The sequence below is a fragment of the Ranitomeya variabilis genome, chromosome 1 (assembly GCF_051348905.1).
Source record: "Ranitomeya variabilis isolate aRanVar5 chromosome 1, aRanVar5.hap1, whole genome shotgun sequence".
NCBI lineage: Eukaryota > Metazoa > Chordata > Amphibia > Anura > Dendrobatidae > Ranitomeya > Ranitomeya variabilis.
The window spans coordinates 964,276,114-964,289,094 of NC_135232.1; the positions used below are offsets into that span (position 1 = coordinate 964,276,114).

Consider the following 12,981-nt stretch of genomic DNA (forward strand, 5'->3'; position numbering starts at 1 on the left):
TTTCACTACAGTTTATAACGCAGAGCCGTGAAAATAAAATATATATATTTATATATATATATATATATATATATATATATATATATATATATATATATATATATATATATATATATATAGTTTTGTATTTTCCCAAGGGTAACAGGAGAAATTGGACACCAAAAGTTGTTGTCAAATGTGTCCTGAGTACGCTGATACCCCATATGTTGGGGTAAACCCCTGTTTGTGTGCACGGGAGAGCTCAGAAGGGAAGGAGCACTGTTTTACTTTTTCAACGCAGAATTGGCTGGAATTGAGATCGGACGCAATGTCTCGTTTGGAGAGCCCTGATGTGCCTACACAGTGGAAACCCCCCAATTCTAACTGAAACCCTATCCCAAACACACCCCTAACCCTAATCTCAACTGTAACCCTAACCACACCCCTAACCCTAATCCCAACCCTATTCCAAACCGTAAATGTAATCCAAACCCTAACCCTAACTTTAGCCCCAACCCTAACCCTAATGGGAAAATGGAAATAAATACATTTTTTTAAGTTTTCGCAACTAAGGGGGTGATGAGGATGGGTTTGATTTACTATTTTTAGCGCGTTTTCTAGCGGATTTTTGATTGGCAGCCGTCACACACTAAAAGACTCTTTTTATTGCAAAAAATGTTTTTTGCGTTACCACATTTTGAGAGCTATAATTTTTCCATATTTTGGTCCACAGAGTCATGTGAGGTCTTGTTTTTTGCGGGACGAGTTGACGTTTTTAATGGTAACATTTTCGGACACGTGACATTTTTTGATCGCTTTTTATTCCGATTTTTGTGAGGCAGAATGACCAAAAACCAGCTATTCATGAATTTCTTTTGGGGGGGGCGTTTATACCGTTCCGCGTTTGGTAAAATGGATAAAGCAGTTTTATTCTTCGGGTCAGTACGATTACAGCGATATCTCATTTATATCATTTTTTTATGTTTTGGCGCTTTTATACGATAAAAACTATTTTATAGAAAAAATAATTATTTTTGCATCGCTTTATTCTGAGGACTATAACTTTTTTATTTTTTCGCTGATGATGCTGTATGTTTTATAGGTGGGGTCGTTACGGACGCGGCGATACTAAATATGTGTACTTTTATTGTTTTTCTTATTTTATTTAGCTAAAGGAATGTATTATTTATTGGAACAATATATATTTTTTTAATTATTATTTATTTAGGATTTTTTTTTTTTTTTTTTTACTTTGCCCCAGGGGGGGCATCGCAGTAAAGTGACAGATCGCTGATCTGACACTTTGCTGTGCACTGTGTCAGATCGGCGATCTGAAATGCACAGCTCCAGGCTTCCCGGCGCCTGCTCTAAGCAGGCGCTGTGAAGCCACCTCCCTGCAGGACTCGGATGCAGCCCCGCGGCCATTTTGGATCCGGGGCTTGCAGGGAGGAGACGCTCGGTACAAGGTGAGCACATCGCCTTGTACCGATCGTCTCAGGGAAGCACGCAGGGAGCCCCCTCCCTGCGCGATGCTTCCCTATACCGCCGGAACACTGCGATCATGTTTGATCGCAGTGTGTCGGGGGTTAATGTGCCGGGGGCGGTCTGTGACCGCTCCTGGCACATAGTGCCGGATGTCAGCTGGACGTACTATTCCGTCCTTGGGAAGTAGGGTCCACCCCATATTGGCCGGAATAGTATGTCCAATGGCAGAAAGGGGTTAAACAGAGAATGTAGTTCCACTAATTTACCTGCTATTGTGTTCAAGAACATCAAGTATTCAAAGTTTGAGATTTCTCTGTGCTGCCAACGTTGAGTCATATTCGATGCTTTAAATATCTGTCGAGGAGTAGCCAGGGAGATGCGTCTGTCAAGACAAAAAAGGAAATTAACTCCAGTATCAAATCAGGAAAAAAAGCAAGAAAAACACAAAATATTATTAGATGCACAAAGAAAAAAACGTTTAAAGGGAACCTGTCACCACGTTTTTGGAAGATGGGATAAAAATAGCGTTAAATAGGGGCAGAGGTGGGCGTTACATTAGTGTGTGTGTTATGCGTTTATTACCCACCTAAGTTGCCGAAATAACTTTGCAAAGTCTCCGTTTTCGCCTGTCAATCAGGCTGGTCAGGTCACATGGGCGTGGTGTCTTCACCCAGATTTGGCGTAGTTTTCCGTTGGTGGCGTAGTGGTGTGCGCATGCCCAAAGTCCGGAATCCTCTTCCAGGGGATTTAAAATAGCGCGGTGTTCGTTATTGCATTGGTGATCGGTGGGCGCGGCCATCTTCCTTTGGCCGCGCGTGCGCAGAAGCGGCGCTCTGCTGGCCGCGGCTTCAGGAAAATGGCCGCGGGATGCCGCGCGTGCGCAGATGGTTATCGCGGCGGCCATTTTCCTGAAGCCGCGGCCAGCAGAGCGCCGCTTCTGCGCACGCGCGGCCAAAGGAAGATGGCCGCGCCCACCGATCACCAATGCAATAACGAACACCGCGCTATTTTAAATCCCCTGGAAGAGGATTCCGGACTTTGGGCATGCGCACACCACTACGCCACCAACGGAAAACTACGCCAAATCTGGGGGAAGACAACGCCCATGCGACCTGACCAGCCTGATTGACAGGCGAAAACGGAGACTTTGCAAAGTTATTTCGGCAACTTAGGTGGGTAATAAACGCATAACACACACACTAATGTAACGCCCACCTCTGCCCCTATTTAACGCTATTTTTATCCCATCTTCCAAAAACGTGGTGACAGGTTCCCTTTAAGACAACAGTGGTACATTTCTAGATGTATACACTAATTCTCTTATCATAAATCAGAAGTGTGCACTCAATGCAGCATTTTAATGGTTATTGCCGGTGCACTTTCCTTTATGGATATTAATAATGAGTATATGCATTATGCATAGAATATCCTCATTTTACACAGAACAAAAGCATAACAATGTCTCACATTTTATGGTCAAATTCTATACACAATTTAATAAATAATGAAACAGAAAATAAACAATCTAGGTCAGATAAATAATGTTCTCAGGATGTACACAGAAATAGAGCTCGTATTAATGTGGAGTCTGATCTATAACGTTCTCAATTGGAGACTTATAAACATTAATAAACCAAAAGAAGAAAAACATGACCAGTTGGGTAAAAAAAAAGACCACATATAAAGATAATCAGAACTTATTGAATTTATAAATAAAGAAACCATACAGCAATATTACAAAACAATGCCCAAAACAATGAAACATTTGGCATGAAATCCAAATTCCCACTTGTTATGCAGCAATTCTCTGCTCAGAATGAAAGCCGACCTCTGTACGCAGAACTCCACATAGTCCACCTATTATACAGTATATGCACATCACTCCCCACTTGCCAGTAATGCCTAACATACAAGTGTGGATTCACCAAAGATTACCTGGTTTGAGGAAGACCAAAATTCGTGCCAATTCCAACTCTGGGGAGACAATGAACCACCTTTTTCACTGTAGACGGGTCTGGAAAGTTGAACATGACAGCCACTGTACATAGAAGACAGGAACAAAATTTGAATGCAAACGCTTCATTAAGAAATAATACATATATAATAGACATACTTGTATGCATATCTATGTTTGCATATCAAGCAATAGCAGACATAGCAATATCACGGTTTTAATGTAGGGTGATAAGTTGAGATATTTGGCAAAAGTATTCAAATATGTCATTCATAGATCTACTCTCTTAGTAATTAATGATCATAGTATAAGCACATCATTGCTGGTTGTATGTGCCTATTACATAAATGCATATATGTGTATACTTACATAGGAAAAGAACATGTACATGGAATAACTGCCTTTAAAATGTCCATGAACCCACCACACCCGACGCGCGTTTCAAATTGAAATGCTTCATCCAGGATGATATTTCTTAATGAAGCTACAGGAATTTACTATTGCTATTCTGTACATGGTGTCTATGTAAGATATGTATATATTTCTGTCTATGTATGCTCATCAATAGCCTGATCTGTGGTTTTCCTTTATATACATATATTTATTATTTTTATTCATGATTGTTAAAATAAAGTGGCTGTATTTTACCTGGCCTATACATAAAGAGTTTCTTCTTTCGGTATGTTTATATACATACTTTATGGCCTAATCAATAGGATCAAAGCTTTAGCTGCTTCCTTATTTTGAAAGAAGTTATAAAATAAAGGTACCAAATGAGGTGAGCTACCCATCCTCCTAACAGATGATTCTGGGTTTGAAATTACCTAAACAGTGGGCAACCTGGGAAACATGAACCATAAAGCACTGGTTTTACTGCAGTCAAATTTGTCAGCCACAAAGCTATTGTCCAGATACACATTGCAACATACAGTAGCCTTGTGCACCCTTTGAAGGTTTACTTGAGTTGAAGGGCTTCTTCATGATCTCTCCAAGAGCTCTGAGAAGAAATGACATTTAAAGGGCATGTGTCATCAGAAAATAATCTATTGTTCAACTCAGGTTTTTGTGCTAAATGTATTTAACTTTTTATTTTAGATCATGAATTTTATTAAAATATAAATTTATCACTTTTGCAGTTTTCACACCAGACACGAAGGCTTTTTAAGCTTACACTTCACTTCCTGTCCTTTCTTCATGAGTTTTCAGCAGGCTCCTTATCAAAGGGAGCACTAAAATAACAGGTATCCCACTAGACACAGGATTTACCCATCACAATAGGTGAGGTCACAGCTAACCCTGTTCCTCGTTTCTACACAATGACCTTTGGACATGCTCATTAGATGCTTCAATACAAAATATAGCATCAAAGTCTTTTCATTGCAATTAGATTCCAAAAAACATGAAGTTAAAGGGGTATTCCCATCTCCAAGATCAAATCCCAATATATAGTAGGTATAACAATAATAATAATAATAATAGCAAATATCTCCAATTAGAAATATAGCATAGTTTTCTTGATTCGCTAGGTTTCTATCCTCATGGGCATGACTTTAGGTATCCATGTTTATGACCTCTGATATAGTGACAGTTAGGTATAGTGGTCATAACCTTAGATACCCAAGGTCCTGCAATGCCTGCACATGGGGAAAGTGACATAGCAAATCAGAAAAACTATGCTACATTTCTAATTGAAGGTATTTGCTAATATTATTACAACTACTACATATTGGGATAGGATCTTGGAAATACCACTTTAAGAGTCTAAGGCCACGTTCACACTTTGCGGCGTCCCTCTGCGGGTTCTCCTGCAGCGGAATTGATAAATCTGCAGGGCAAAACCGCTGCGGTTATCCCTGCAGATTTATCGCGGTCTGTTCTGCGGTTTCCGCTGCGGGATTACTCCTATACTATTGATGCTGCATATGCAGCAATATGCAGCATCAATACTAATGTTAAAAATAATAAAAAATGGTTATACTCACCCTCCGATGTCCGGATCTCCTCGGCGCTGCACGCGGCGCTCCGGTTCCAAAGATGCTGTGTCGAGAAGGACCTTCGTGACGTCACGGTCATGTGACCCGGGCGTCATCACGGTCATGTGACCGCGACGTCACCGCAGGTCCTGCTCGCACAGCAAACCGAAGACCAGACGGCCGCGTGCAGCGCTGAGAGGTGAGTATAACATGATTTTTTATTTTTATTCTTTTTTTTACCCCAAATATGGTTCCCAGGGCCTGGAGGAGAGTCTCCTCTCCTCCACCCCGGGTACCACCCGCACATTAACCGCTTACTTCCCGCAACGTGGGCACAGCCCCATGCGGGAAGTAAGCGGTTCAATGCATTCCTATGGGTGCAGAATCGCAGCGATTCTGCACAAAAAAGTGACATGCTGCGGGTTTTAAACCGCTGCGTTTCTGCGCGGTTTTTCCCGCAGCATGTGCACAGCGGTTTGCGGTTTCCATAGGGTTTACATGTAAATGAAAACGCTATGGAAACTGCTGCGGACTCGCAGCATCAAAATCGCCGCGGTTCCGCGGTAAAAACCGCAAAGTGTGAATATGGCCTTAAGAAGCCTCAACTGCCAGTGTGAAAACTGCAAGATTTACATTTTTTTTCTTTTCAATAAAGACTCTAATATGGAAGGAAAAATTGCCAAACATTTTTACAATAACAACCCAACTGACACAATAGGTTATTTTCTGATGAAACATTCCCTTTAACATCTTAGTTATTTCTGTTGGAGTTTTTCAAAATTGAAACTCTGTTAAATCTGGTAATCAGCTAAACAGAACGTTGCAAACTACCAGTTTATTAAAAGCCTGGATGATTCAGGAATGTGTAATATGAGTGTAATTTAGAGGTTAGGATTAGGACCTAGGGTTACACACAACTAGCTCACGGAGGAATGCCAATTCTCTACAGCACCAAACATGGCTTGGGAAGCAAGATTTGCCATGTCATTTAAGAACTGGTCACTGTGATGTTGCCACTTCCACAATTTGAGAAAATGACTGATTCCCAAACTTCTGCTCTGGTCTGATCTTACACTTTACTCTGTGTACTATACCATAAGTATGAGATCCCAAGGAAACTCCAATTTAACAGCTATTTTTAAAGCCAACATACTGTACATCAGCAATCATTCAGGCAGTGGATCATAAATTTATACAAACTCAGTAATTGGCTTTTAATATGTAAATTATTTGGGGCAGATGATATAGGTCACATAAGAATTTTGACCCTAGGGATCTGATGAAATATGTGACAATACTAGCTGCAAATATAAGTATATAATAATTGAATGGCTGAAATCTTATATAAGGTACATCATCTAATACTAGTTCATTGCTAGCTGGATTCCCATAAGTACTGTAGATGCGTCTGTGGACATAACATTGTATTTCCTTCTATCCAGATTCATCTACATGGAATCCCTATTTAAATAAAGCTATTTATGGGACAAATTCATCTTCCTACATTTGTGAATACTTAATGTCCTTCCTCTGTTATACTTTTGTTTGTATGCATTGTGAACCAGATGTTTATGAGGGTGGAACATATTCTATATACATGCGATAGGAAATGATAATTCAATTTTAGTATGTAAATTCTGATTGTTTACAGAGACTTAAACTGTGTGATCAAATCTGCTTCCATGTGTTTAAGCTTCTACTTCATTAAATTAAATTATTGAACATGTCTAAATGAATGCAAAATGCTATTCATGACAAAATAAACTAGTGTCTGCCTGTATAGTAACAACATATTTATTACCAGCATATAAACTAACCATTTCCTTTCTATTTATAAAAATGGTAATCAAGTTGAAGGACAAGATATATATATTTATGAATAAATGTGTATTTGTATATGTATATAAACTGTATACAGTTGTGTGAAAGTGCTTGCCCCTTCCCGATTTCCTATTCTTCCTATATGTTTCAGATCACCAAACAAATTTAAATAATACACAAAGATAACACAAGCAACCACAAAATGCAGTTTTTCAATGAAGGTCTTTATTATTAGGGGAAAAAGAAATCCAAATCTAAAGTGCCCTGTATGAAAAAGTGATTGCTCCCTAAACCTAACAACTGGTTGGGCCACCCTTAGCAGAAACAACTGCAATCAAGCATTTACGATAACTGGCAATGAATCTTTTACAATGCTTTGTAGGAATTTTGGCCCGCTCATGTTTGCAGAATTGTTGTAATTCTGCCACATTAGAGGGTTTCAGAGCATGAACTGCCTTTTTAAGGTTATATCACAGCATCTCAAATCGGATCAAGGTCAGGACTCTGACTAGGTCACTCCAAAGTCTTAATTTTGGTTTTCTTATGCCATTCAGAGATGGGCTTGTTGCTGTGCTTTGGATCATTGTACTGCTGCATAACCCAAGTGCGCTTCAGCTTATGGTCAGAACAAATTCCCGGACATTGTCCTTCAGGATTTTTTGGTAGATAGCAGAATTCATGGTTCCATTAATCACAGTAAGTCTTCTATGTCCTGTAGCAGCAAAACAGCCCCAGACCATCACACTACCACCATATGTTATTATTGGTATGACGTTCCCTTTCTGATATGCTGTGTTACTTCTACGCCCAGATGTAATGGGACATAAACCTTCCAAAAAGTTCAACTTTTGTCTCATCAGTCCCAAAAGTCTTGGGGATCATGGAGATGTTTTCTGGCAAAACTTAGATGAACCTTTATCTTCTTATTGCTCAGCAGTGGTTTTAGTCTTGAAACTCTGACACAAAGGCAACTTTGCCCAGTCTCTTTCTTATGGTTGAGTCATGAACACTGACCTTAACTAAGGCAAGTGAGGCATGCAGGTGTTTGGATGTTGTTGTGGGGTCTTTTGTGACCTCGTGGACTAATCATCTCTGCCTGCGCTCTTGGGGTAATTTTAGTCCGCCGGACACTCCTGGGAAGGTTCACAATAATTCCATGTTTTCGCCATTTGTGGATAATGGCTCTCACAGTGGTTCGTTGGGAGTCCCAAAGTTTAGAAATGGCTTTATAACCTTTTCCAGACTGATAGATCTCAATTACTTTGTCATTTGTTCCCAAATTTTGTTGGATTGTGGCATTTTGTCTAGCGTTTGAGGGTTTTTTGGTCTACTTAACTTTGTCAGGCAGGTCCTATTTAAGTGATTTCTTGATTGAGAACAGGTGTGGCAAGGGAATTTGAATGCAGCTTCCCAAAATGTGATAAACCACAATTAATTTATGTTTTTGGGGACAAGCAATCACTTTTTCACACACTGCAATGTAGGATTGGATTTCTTTTTCCCTTAATAAAGACGTTCATTTATAAACTGTATTTTCTGTTTACTTGTGTTAAATTTGTCTAATATTTAAATTTGTTTGGTGATCTTAAATATTTAAGTGTGACAGACATGCAAATGAATGTGAAATCATGAAGGGGTCAAACACTTTTCATACAACTATGCATATAAATTATACATATATATTATATATATGACCCCTGGAAGAAGGCACTATGCCGAAACGCACGCTGGGTTGGGTGGCACCACGGTCCTTCAGGTAATTAAGTATAAGTACTCAATTAAGTATAGTAAGTATATAATTCCACATTTCCACATGTGTTAATTCATAGTTTTGATGTCTTCAGTGTGAATGTACAATTTTCATAGTCATGAAAATACAGAAAAATATTTACATGAGAAACTTTTGGTGTGTAATATATATATATATATATATATATATATATATATATATATATATATATATATATATATATATATATATATATATATATATATATATATATATATACACACACACACACGCACAAACATCAACTCTTCCCCTAAACAATAAGAATTATTCATTGATATATTTATAACAAAAAAAATAAAAGTCTCTTTTCACTAAATAAAAAAACTGATTAATCCAATTAGGTATTTACCTCTGTTTGCCATGAATATTTCCAGGGCTGTATTTTGCAGAAGAAAGCGTCGTGAAAACACAGCTCGAATCTCTGTGAAAAGCCATTTTCCATGAACTCCTTCTGTATAGCTGAGTATCTACAAAAAAATAAAAAATAATAAATAAAAATCAGTGTCACTCTTAAAGAGGAAGCCTCTTTTTTCCCCATAAAACAAATCAATGGTACACATGAAAATAAGAGGTTTTGTAATATATCTTATCAGAGAAGTCTGATTCCCTCTCCTCCTGGACCAATCAAGTCTCAAATGAATCCAGATTTCTCCATTACCAAGAAAAAGCAATCGGTGATCATAAAAGTCTATGGAGACTGTGTGTGAAGAGGGAGGAGATAGAGACAGATCGACATTCTGCTGCAAAATCACCTTAAATGACATTTACACTTTAAACTTGTCTAATAAGATTTGTTTTTTTACCTAAAAGTGAATTAACATAATAAATTACCGACTACAAGAGAAGCCATTTAATTGTTTAACCCAAATAAGTCTTACCTGCATTGGGTTCTACATTTTCCCGATATAGGGCTCTAGACTCCCTTAACACACCTAATGTTTAAAATATTACAGTGCAAGTCTCTACCGCCACCTGTAGGGGGAGCTTCCTACATACTGCTTATATATTTAACTAGACAATTAAAGAGTACACTGTACATCCCTATAGAGGCGGATATCTGAAGTGAAGTAGGTTATTATGAGCTCTGTATCTGTACCTCCAGCCCTCTGTAAAATTATATTATGACACTAATCAGCACAGAATGTTGGACTTAAAGGGGGCTTTCTGAAATCTATCATCTCTAGAATGGTCATTAATATGAAATCAGTAGGTGGAGATGCCCGGTATCGGTACTGGATACCTCCACCGACAGCTGATATCTGCTGCAGCCGTTACCATGTATGGAGCAGTATACAGCAGCCCGATATATGCTAAGAGACCACTGCCAAGTACTGCTCTTTATCCCCCATTCACTTGTCAGACCACCACCGCTCTCATATCCGGCTAATAAGGTCATCAACTGTGAAATCATAAACTCATCATAAAGTGATAAAAGATGGACATTCATTAAGTCCATGTGCACTTGAGTCACTAATCGCTGACATAAGCATAAAATAAAAAATATTCAAGTAACTAGCCAACCAATTTAAATTCCAAATAATGGACATATACGTTAATATTTCGACAATATGAAAATTGACCTCATCCCAATTTCACAATAGGTGTAGAAGAAATACAGTGAAAATTCTATTTTTTTTATTTTCTATCAGTGCGATTGTGGTTATGTAGGAGCATACACAACCAAGCCTTCCAATGCCTCGGAAAGCTTTTTATGAGAGCCTATGCTAGAACAATGGCAAAGCGTCTCTACTCAAGAAAGGACAGATATTAAAACGAACCTTTCACCAGTTTTGGCCGATATAAGATACGGCCATCACCTTTGAGGGTTTATTTACAGCATTCTATAATGCTGTAGATAAGACCCAGATCCGACTTGAAAGAGAAGAAAAATAAGTTTTCTTATACTCACACGGCGGGCGGTCCGGTCCGATCGGTGTCACAGGTCCGGGGCCTCCCAACTTCATATGATCACCACCCTCCTGCTTGTTTCATGGCTCCCCGCCATCGCGCTCCCGCACAGGGGTATGTATCTGCCTTGTTGTAGGCAGAGGAAAGTACTGCAGTGTGCAGGCGCTGGGAAAGGTTCGAGAGGCCCGGCGCCTGTGCACTGCAGTACGATGCTCTGCTCTCACCAGGGCAGATAAGTACACCTGCGCGGGAGCGCAATGCCATGAAACAAGCAAGAGGGTGGTGATCATAAGAAGATAGGAGGACCCAGACCTGCGACACCCATCGGACTGCACCGGACCGCCTCCCCAGGAGTAAAATAAAACTTATTTTTCTTATCTTTCAGGTTGGATCTGGGGCTTATCTACAGCATTATAGAATGGGGTGCTCCATACCCTAGTGGCTGTCCATCTCTTGATTTTTATATCCAGAAGTAAGTGATCTCAATTGTGGAGTCAATTATACCACTCTATAATTATAAGCTCTCTTTGCACCTAGCACTTTTTTTCACTTATAGCACTTTATCTTGTTCCCCTCCTTATATGCACATTGTTGCATTTTATTATATTAGGAACTCTTACACATAATTTTTGCACTAGCATTTTTTATATATATTTTTTTACAGTGTCTTAGTAATTTTGAGTCCTTATGGATATATGTATAATAAATATAATGGCAGCCAAATAGGTATGGGCACGAATATTACACACATGTATATGAAATGACGGTTTTAATATATTTTTTTATATATTGTTGTATACCGTATAATAAATAAATCTTTAATTGTTCATATTCTCTGTTGTGTATTGTTCTTGGCCCTTCCATGCTATAAGCACGATCTTTTTCAACTTCTTTGTAGTGTTATATTACAACATTTGACACATTTTTGGTGACCCCGGGCATCTTGAGGCCATGTGCACACGTTCAGTATTTTTCGCGTTTTTTTCGCGTTTTTTCGCTATACATATGCCTCCTATTATTTTAAGTGTATTCCGCATTTTTTGTGCAAATGTAGCCTTTTTTTCCGCGAAAAAATCGCATCGCGGAAAAAAAAGCAACATGTTCATTAAAATGCGGAATTGCAGGGGATTCCGCACACCTAGGGGTCCATTGATCTGCTTACTTCCCGCACGGGGCTGTGCACACCATGCGGGAAGTAAGCAGATTATGTGCGGTTGGTACCCAGGGTGGAGGAGAGGAGACTCTCCTCCACGGACTGGGCACCATATAAGTGGTCAAAAAAATAAGAATTAAAATAAAAAACAGTCCTATACTCACCCTCGATGTCTTCCCGCCTCCACTGCACGCTGCCGTTCGGTTCCTGTAGCTGGTGTGCGGCGAAAGACCTGCCGATGACGTCACTGTCCTGTGATTGGTCGTGAGCGGTCATGTGACCGCTCACGTGACCGTGACGTCACGGAAGGTCCTGTGCGCACAGACCAGCTATAGGAAGAGGAGCCGGACGCCGGTGAGGAGATGTCTGGGTGAATATAAGCATTTTTTTATTTTTTTTATTATTTTTAAACATTCTATCTTTTACTATAGATGCGGCATAAGCTGCATCTATAGTAAAAAGTTGGTCACACTTGTCAAACGCTATGTTTGACAAGTGTGACCAACCTGTCAGTCAGTTTTCCAAGCGATGCTACAGATCGCTTGGAAAACTTTAGCATTCTGCAAGCTAATTACGCTTGCAGAATGCTAAAAAAACGCGAAAAAAACGGAAAAAAAACGCAAAAAAAAAAAATGCGGATTTCTTGCAGAAAATTTCCGGTTTTCTTCAGGAAATTTCAGCAAGAAATCCTGAACGTGTGCACATACCCTGAGGCTATGTGCACACGTCAGGATTTTGTCAGGATTTTGTCAGGATTTGGTCAGGATTTTTCCTCAGGATTTGTAGCCAAAACCAGGAGTGGAACAATTAGAGGAAAAGTATAAAGGGTATGTTTCCACGTTCAGTTTTGCTTCAGGCTTTGGTCAGGATTTTATGCAGGTAAAATCCTGACCAAAACTGCACCTGAGGTCACTGG

General features: G+C 39.4%; 1 protein-coding gene across 1 annotated transcript in view; it reads right to left on the reverse strand.

Moving 5' to 3' along the window:
• Positions 1-12,981, reverse strand: part of LRBA (LPS responsive beige-like anchor protein) — a 749,089-nt gene that overhangs the window by 191,002 nt on the left and 545,106 nt on the right. The window contains exons 40-42 of the mRNA XM_077279308.1: positions 9,354-9,471; positions 3,400-3,502; positions 1,731-1,846 (exon numbers count right to left, since the gene is read on the reverse strand). Coding sequence (XP_077135423.1) covers positions 1,731-1,846; positions 3,400-3,502; positions 9,354-9,471 — 337 coding nt within the window. The remainder of the gene's footprint in view (positions 1-1,730; positions 1,847-3,399; positions 3,503-9,353; positions 9,472-12,981) is intronic.